The sequence below is a fragment of the Sinocyclocheilus grahami genome, unplaced genomic scaffold, assembly GCF_001515645.1.
Source record: "Sinocyclocheilus grahami isolate Dianchi unplaced genomic scaffold, SAMN03320097.WGS_v1.1 scaffold201.1, whole genome shotgun sequence".
NCBI classification, from domain to species: domain Eukaryota; kingdom Metazoa; phylum Chordata; class Actinopteri; order Cypriniformes; family Cyprinidae; genus Sinocyclocheilus; species Sinocyclocheilus grahami.
In genome coordinates this window covers 996,157-1,004,827 of record NW_015505380.1, presented here as the reverse complement: position 1 = coordinate 1,004,827, position 8,671 = coordinate 996,157, and the positions used below count along the sequence as shown (strand labels likewise).

Genomic DNA, 8,671 nt, shown 5'->3' with positions numbered 1-8,671 from the left:
GAGAGAGAGAGTGTGTGTGAGTGAGTGTGTGTGTGTGTGTGTGTGTGTGTGTGTATAAGTGAACACACTTTACTGAGGATATCCAGCGAAATCCACGTTTATTACCTTATATATATATATATATATTTTTTTTTTTCTTTTACCTTTTAAAACTTTTTTTATTTATTAAGAACACAGCATACCTACAAATAAAAGGGTCTCCGTTAAAAGAAACAAATTAAATCAACAATAAATAAAGTATAAAATATTCAGAAAGAAAAAAAAGCGAGATTCATCAGTTTTTAGTAATATATATATATATACAAAAAAATTCCATCCTTAAATTAGAACATCATGAATCACGCGATACAAAAATATCACGTGACCGGCCACACTGGGCGGCGCTTACGCGGGCTGAGGATGCTGCGCTCTCATTGGCCGAGGGCGGTTTCCGCCGTGTTTAAATATCCAATCAGCGCGTAGCAGCTTCACTTGGGTGAAAGATCGCTAAGCAAGCTTCATTCCTCGCCATGGAGGACTCGCGCAGCTGACGGTTCCTGCAACCTTCTCTTCTCACGCTTTCCTTCGTACGCTCATCGATCCGTTATCAGCCGCGTCAGAGACGTGTCTCAGTCTGAGGATGAAGATCATCATCGGGCTCGGAGGGTGAGTGAGCGCGTGCTGCTCTCGTTCTGAACGAAATCACCATAGTAACTGCGTGTTTATTGCATCGTGAGCGTGTAGCGTGCAGTTAAAGGGACAGTTCACCCAAAAATGAAAATTCTGTCATGACCCTCCCTCAAGTTCTTCCGAACCCGTACGAGTTTATTTCTACAGCTGAGCACAAATTATGATATTTTAAAGGATGTTGCAAACCGAACCGGTGACGGTAGCCATTGACTTCCACTGTAACTTTCTCCATACTGTGGAAGTCGGTGGCTATGTTGAGAGAATTTAAATTTTTGGAACTGTCCCTTTAAAGTGCGGTGTTGTCTGGCATGTGTTGGCCTCTTAAGTAATACGACGCAGCATTGTGTTTCCGTGTTTCCGTCCCACAGGGTCACGAACGGTGGCAAAACGACACTGACGGACCGGCTGATCAAGAGCCTGCCGTGTGGTCCAGTGGTCCATCAGGATGACTTCTTCAAGGTCAGTATAATCCGAAAGCAGAGGTCAGAGGTTACGAGTGTAGCGGTGGGAGGGTCAGTGTTCTGGAGTGCGTCTCATTGGTGTATGTTTCAGCCCCAAGATGAGATCGAAGTTGATGAAGATGGCTTTAAGCAGTACGATGGTAAGCGGGGGTTGGTGCGTGTGTTTCTGCATGTCTGGCGATCCGCGCCGTGTCCTTGCGCTCACGTGTGCGTGTTCTCCTCCGCAGTCATCAGCGCTCTGGACATGGACGCCATGATGAGCACCATCCACGCCTGGCAGCACGACCCCGTCAAGTTCGAGCGATCCCACGGCGTCAACAACTCGCTGGACTCGGAGATGCTCCCGCGCGCTCCGGACGAAGGCGTTCACGTCCTGATCGTGGAGGGGTTTCTGCTCTACACCTACAGGTGAGCGCCGCGTGCACGCTAGTGTTGGGCGAGATGCTCCATTAGCAGTCCTATCGTTAGCCTGTGAGATCGCCGCTACACGGTATTATCATGCTGATTTATTTAATTATTCACTTAAGGTCGTTGCACACACCGAGTCGGAACATTTTTTTAATGCTTGCTGCGGATGCGAAAACACAGAAAATTAAACCTGGTCCGGATTGACGGATGGAAGTTTCGAAGGCAGTGTGTAAACGTGATGCAACGCGAGGTCATATTTATTTATTTATTTTAATGTATTTTAAACGCCTCTGATTGGCCGTTGCGTTCATAAACTCAACGGAATCGTGTGTGATTGGTTATAATGCGCAACACTGTAAAAACACAGAAAAATGAAACCAGCCGTAATGCTATCGTCTATCAGCACAACCCTAATACACGCGTGTTCGATTGACGCTTTTACTGAACACTGTTTTCTTTTGCGCAGACCGTTGATCGATGTGTTCAACCAACGATACTTTATTTCCATTCCATACGAAGAGTGCAAAAAGAGGAGGAGGTGAGTGACTCCCGCTGCGTCTGCCGGAGCGGATGAAGGTCCAGCATGCACCTGATCTCACATCTATCTGTGTTTCAGTTCAAGGAACTATTCCGTGCCGGACCCACCCGGTCTGTTCGACGGACACGTGTGGCCCATGTATGTCAAACACACTAAGATCATGGAAGACTCCGGGGTTGATGTCGGTAAGCGCTGAATCTCGTTGGAAGTCTGTGCAAAGTTCGCATTACGCACGTTATGTAATCAGATAAGTGACTAGTAAAGCTAGGCGTTAGTTTTTAATTTACAAGAAAATATAAGAGTTACTGTTTCAAATAAGTAACAGCAGTTACTTTGTTTCCATGTGTTGAGTGACAGCTCTGGTGTTGCCGTGGTGACAGAAATCAGCATTCCTCAAAATCAATAAAAACAGTCTCGGGATATGATGCAAACCTGCACTAATTAAATATGTTAAATAACACCGATGTCCTGTATTTATTTAATTCCATTTTAGTAATGCAACCATACTAATAGAGCGGCGCTGAGACTCTGCTCGTGTTTGTGTTGCAGTGCAACTAGATGGAGCCATGTCCAAGGAACAGCTGTACAACACTGTGTACGGAAGCATTCTGAACCGCATCCAGAACAATCTGCCCTGAACAAAGGTGTGCGCGTGACCTTCTGATGTCCGGTGTGTCGTTCGTTCTCCGTCGTGTTCCTGATCGTCTGCTGTCTGTGTTGCAGATCTGTTGATCGGCTTCTGGAGGGAGCAGCTTCGCATCGCCTCCTGCGTTTGCTCCGGCCCCGACAGCGTCTGCATAGCTGTTGCTTTTATATCACCTTTTATATCCTCTGTATTTATTGCTTCTCCAGCTGTCATAAGGCTGCGTCTGTATCAACATCAGGATGATGGAGAACGTTCGGAGCATGGTTGCAGCTACAAGCACAAGCAAATAAAGAGAAGCTCCTGCGACACGTTTGTTGTTGTTGTTGTTTTTGCACCCTCAGATTCCAGATTTTCAAATATGGTCCGATCCTAACAAACCATACATCAATGGAAAGATGATTTATTCAGCTTCCAGATGATGTACACATCTCAGTTTCACAAAATTGACCCTTATGTACACATATTTCATACTCCGTGAGTCATGGATCACATTCTCGGTTTACTCCACATTCGGAGGCTGAGTGTGTTTCTGTGGGGCAGCGAGAGCAGATCATATTTCTTCTCTTAAACACATCCTCTCAGACGCTCGCCACTAAATACCGTCCTGCGTCACTGCAGCTGCTGTCATCTCACGCCTCGGACGTCTTGTGTAACCTCAGGAGAACATCTCACCGCACCGGACTGTCCTTTAGGAAGATGATCTTCACACAGCAGCTTCAGGCCTGTGATCTTAAAGGGGGAGTTCACACAAAAACTAACATTTGCTGGGAATTTACTCGCCCTCGGGTTGAGATGTAGACGACTTTTGTTCTTCAGTAGAAGAGTGAAGAAGATTTCCAGCGGAATCTGTGAATCTTGGCGACTCGTTAAACACAAGTCAATGGCTACCGTCACTTTGAGAGTCAAAAACTCACATCAGGCAACACACAATTAACACCCGTGTCTCCTGACGATATATTGCGGTCTTATGAAGCGAAACGATCAGTCTGTGCAAGAAGCTAAACATCATTTACAGGGTTATTACTGTAATCCAGAGCCTCAGGCAAACGGTCCGGAGTGATGTCCGGTTCACAAACGAATCATTCTTTTGAACTGGTTCTTTTGAAGCGTCTGAATCAGATCACGGCTCGAGCAGCTCAGATCTAGTCACTCGATTAAACTCACTTTCAGACGTCTGACAGTCACCGCGACTGGAAATGAGCCGAAATATGATCCTGTGATGAATGAACTGATTCAGCTCCAGTTCCTCCAAGAGTCACTGAACTGAGGAATCGCGAGTGAACAAATGAAGGTTTTTATGGGTTCTCATGGAGTTAATGAAGACGAGTTTATTCGCTTTAGACATGTATAACATCCACTTTTCACAACATTAGTTGGTGTTTTAATAATAGAATTGTGTAAATGTTACATCATTGCCTGATTATGTAAACAAACTAGTGAACAGAACCAGTTTACTGAATCAAACTGTCCAAAAGAATCAGTTCACAGAAAAGAATCAATTTCCCCATTACCCTGAGGCTCTGGATTACAGTAATAACGCTGTAAATGATGTTCAGTTTCTTGCACAGACTGATCGTTTCGCTTCATAAGACCGCACAGTTTACTGAATCAAACTGTCCAAAAGAATCAGTTCACAGAAAAGAATCAATTTCCCCATTACCCCGATGCTCTGGATTACAGTAATAACGCTGTAAATGATGTTTAGTTTCTTGCACAGACTGATCGTTTCGCTTCATAAGACCGCAATATATCGTCAGGAGACACGGGTGTTAATTGTGTGTTGCCTGATGTGAGTTTTTGACTCTCAAAGTGACGGTAGCCATTGACTTGTGTTTAACGAGTCGCCAAGATTCACAGATTCCGCTGGAAATCTTCTTCACTCTTCTACTGAAGAACAAAAGTCGCCTACATCTCGGATGTTACACAATCGCTAGCCTCGTTTTCGTAGCGTCTGAAATGGATTCTTTGTCTGAACTCAGTGTTTTAGAAATGTGGGTTTGAGTTGTGTTTGTGATTCGGTCAGTGAGCGCTGGAACGGTCATCATGAAGCCACTGAGATGAGTGTGTCTGAAGAATGTGCTGGTCATAAACCCAAAATAGAGAGCGAAAACACCAACTCTGTTCTGACCCCAAACCCACTGACCACAATTTCACTGTATGTTTATTTGTTACAACATGCCGTGACATATTTGTAATTTCATTATATTTATTTGATATTGTTTTATTTAGTTTTTTTGTTCGTTTTAAAACAATTAGCGTAATGCATTAAATTTGAACTGATACATTTATGCTAACGCAATTAAAAATACTAGAAAATAACATGCGAGAAGTTACTATATATAAAATATACTGTAACAATAAAGATTGAACAATTCAATAAAGCAATTCAAGATGTAAGAGTAAATATATATTTAGGAGAGCGTGTTCGGTTCATTAGTAGTAAAGTTGCATTGCGCAATGCAAAAAACAAAAACAACAAATACACCAGCACTGTAATTATGCATCAGGCAACACTGTTTGCAAAAGCAGTTTGTTACTGTAACAGCTGGGCTGAATCTACCGTCACGCTACACCACTGACTAATGTAGGTGAGTTAGTAGCGTGGCTACTTTTAGTTGCAGACCCTCCAACACTGTCCCGCGGATCTCCTACATCAGGATGTGCGGCAGACGAGTAAATGAAGCCGATCTCAGTAAACCAGATGAGTGCTTCCTATGAACAGACGTTTGGCTCGTGATCAAAAAGTCTCTTTACGTTGGCGTGTCGGCGTGAAGTGCTCATCTCATCTATTTCTGTGCCCTATAATGCCTGAAATTGACCACAGCGTGGGTGTGTAAATTTGTATTTTATCCAAAACTGCTGATGTCTTTATTTAACTCACACTCACACTCTCTCACACACACACACACACACACTCACTCACACAGACACTCACAAACACACACACACACACAGACATAGACACACACACACACACAGACAGACACACACACAGACAGACACAACACACACACACACACACACACACAGACACTCACAAACACACACACACAGAGACACACACACACACACACACACACACACACAGAGACACACACTACTCTGCGTTACGGTAAGTACTAGTTTGAAGTAGCTTGGAAAAGTGTGATTTTAGTCACATTTAGATACTATTATTGTCTTATTAGCATTTTGAATTATTGTAATTTTAAAGTTTTAGTAAATTTGTTATGTGTTTTTGTCATTTTTGTTAGTTTTTTAAAAATATATCTATAATTTGAATTAATTTATACTTCAGTTTTAGTTATTTTAGCTGTAGTCAAGGTAAACAAAATTTTTATTAGGTAAATAAAAAAAAAAATTTTCAAGTATTTTTTTTTATTTAATGTTCAATTTATTCAGAGTAATTTTAGTTTTTTTTTTTTTTTTTTTTCTTTGTAGTTAACTATAATAATCCTGCCTTGGAATACCAAGTAAATATCATGATGCTTGAATATAATAATCTTAATAAAGCGGAGAGTTCCGGTGCTTGACTCTGATTGGCTGAGCCGCGTTCGAAGCTGTTGTGAATGACGCTACAAAGTAACACACACCTTTGTTTACGTTTGTCTGTTGCTCGGCAACCACTTTGTAGCAACCACAACTGTTTCTGAGGAGCTACATTGTTTGGTGGAAGAATACTGTGTTTATTAATATCATTACACTTTATTTGCTCTGTTTTATTTTGTGAAACCTTACTACGTATATGGAATAACCGTTTTATAAAAGCAGTAACCCCCGTGAAGTCCGCGTCGTGCCTAATAACGCCCCTTAGCTGTTATAAATTCACTGTAAACCACGGCTTCACGGGGATTACTGCTTTATTCTGTGACATTATAGCGCTCAAACACTAGGTCATGGGTTCGATTCCCAGGTTATGCATGAGCTGATCAAATGTTTGCCTTCAATGCAAGTTGCTTTGCTTAGAAACATCTGCCAAATGCACACAGCTATGACTAAAACAGCTAAACGTCCAGGTCTTGGCTTTGTTTTCCTGATGTAATGACTGAAGTAGTTTGACCAATAGCGTGCAGGCATCGCACACAATCAACCAATCGCGGCGTACGAGGCGGCATCAGTGCAATGCAAATATGCGAGGTCACAGGTCAGCCTGGTCTTGTAGAGGTCAGAGGTCGTTGCTGTAGTGACCGTGATGTTTTGGTTGTAGTTCAGCAGCGCTTTTCTTTCAGGCAGCAGATGTTTCTTTGGTCGAGCAGTCTATATTTGGGTTTGGTGTAATACACAAACTCCTGCTGTTCCAGCCAGTTCCAGAGCAATTACCCCCGTTATATAACGGCAGCGAACCACAGCGTCTCACGCCAGCCTGACCTGCTGCCCGCAGCTATGAGAGCAGACAGACCTCCACATGTGCTCAGCGTCTGTGGCCTTGTTTTTCTCCTTCAGGCCCAAGCTGCTACATCTAGACGCCCGGAAACCAGGCCTGTCTGTCTGTGTCTGTGCATTAACACACGCCTGCGCTTACCAAAACACAGTTATACCGCGGTACCTGCCACATGACACACAGGGCCAATCCCATGATGCTCTGCTGCCCCCTAGAGGTCAGAGCTCAAACTGAAGCAGTGCAGGCCTGTGAATGATTACATTTTTCTTGTACAAAATAATAAAATACTTGCTATGTTTTTCATGACTGTAAAGTTTTGGATTAATGCGTTATGTACTCTGCCTTTATTATTTTTGTATGATGTTGTATTTTTTGTCCTAATATAAAAAAGCACTCAAAATAAATCCCATTAATATGCTGAATAAGTTCATAAGCTTCCAATATTAATGTTTTATCACTAACACTTTACAATAAGGAGGACTCATTAACACGAACTAACATCAAGCAATGCATTATTTACAGTATTTATTCATCTTTGTTAATGTTAGCTAATAAAATGCATTTGTTGAGGTTAATGTTAGTTTTTTTTTTAAGTTGTTTTTGCAAATAAAGTCTTCAAATATAACTTAATTTTAATGGTATGTTGAAACTAACATTCACTAAGATTAATAAATGCTGATGGAGTATTGTTTAATGCAAATTAATATGAACTGATATTAACAAATGAATATTTACTGTAAAGTGTTACTGTTTTATCACATTTGTTTATATTAAAAGAGCTTCATATAAAGTAATAAACACAAAAATGTAATAAAGTGTAGTGGAAGTCATTAAGAGTTTTAGCAGATTTTCTTTCACATGTAGAGAATATGATGACACTAACACCTTCATTAGAGTTTTACTAATTTATTATTATTATTATTATTATTATTAATCTGGACAGAAATGCATGTGATGATGATGATGATGATGAAGAAGAAGAGTCAAACATGAGAAACATCTTTATCAGGTTTAATCCTGAAATCAGCAGTGTCTCACAGACGTCAGGGGTGGAGCAGTGTCTCTGAGGGGCGGAGTCTTGGGGCAGTGGGCGGGGCCGTGCGTCTGAGAGGTGGAGTCTCGGGGCAGTGGGCGGGGCCGTGCGTCTGAGAGGTGGAGTCTTGGGGCAGTGGGCGGGGCTGTGTCTATGAGGGGGTGGAGTCTCAGTCAGTGGGCGGAGATGTGTCTATGAGGGGTGGAGTCTCAGGGCAGTGGCGTCTGAACGCGCTCAGTGCGGCTCGGCGTCGCTGCGTTTGGCGGGTTTGGCGACGAGACGTCTCTCTCGCTCCAGCTCTCTCTCTCTCTGCTGCTCGCGCTCCAGATCCTCCTTCTGCTTGTGCTGCTGCAGCTTCAGCGCTCGCTTCTACACAAACACCAACATACACTCACCATCACTGCAGTGAATGGGTGCCGTCAGAATGAGAGTCCAAACAGCTGATAAAAACATCTCAGTAATCCACAGCACTCCAGTCCATCAGTGAACATCTGGAGAAGACAAAAGCTGAAACTAATCCAGCATTAAGACGCTTTTA

The 8,671-nt window shown here is 42.6% G+C and overlaps 3 protein-coding genes across 3 annotated transcripts in view; 2 read left to right on the top strand and 1 right to left on the bottom strand.

Moving 5' to 3' along the window:
- Positions 1-3,028, top strand: part of LOC107595360 (nicotinamide riboside kinase 2-like) — a 6,546-nt gene extending 3,518 nt beyond the window's left edge. The window contains exon 8 of the mRNA XM_016285741.1: positions 2,800-3,028. The gene's annotated coding sequence lies outside the window, so the exon portion shown is untranslated. The remainder of the gene's footprint in view (positions 1-2,799) is intronic.
- Positions 464-3,028, top strand: LOC107595359 (nicotinamide riboside kinase 2-like). Its single transcript, XM_016285740.1, has 8 exons — positions 464-645; positions 1,038-1,128; positions 1,222-1,270; positions 1,358-1,538; positions 2,005-2,076; positions 2,155-2,261; positions 2,626-2,720; positions 2,800-3,028. Exons 1-7 carry the CDS (start codon positions 620-622, stop codon positions 2,712-2,714), a joined length of 615 nt encoding a protein of 204 aa, XP_016141226.1. The 5' UTR covers positions 464-619; the 3' UTR covers positions 2,715-2,720; positions 2,800-3,028.
- A 5,238-nt stretch (positions 3,029-8,266) lies between these two features.
- Positions 8,267-8,671, bottom strand: part of bloc1s6 (biogenesis of lysosomal organelles complex-1, subunit 6, pallidin) — a 6,491-nt gene continuing 6,086 nt past the window's right edge. Inside the window, exon 5 of the mRNA XM_016285739.1 lies at positions 8,267-8,502. Coding sequence (XP_016141225.1) covers positions 8,368-8,502 — 135 coding nt within the window. The 3' untranslated portion in view covers positions 8,267-8,367. The remainder of the gene's footprint in view (positions 8,503-8,671) is intronic.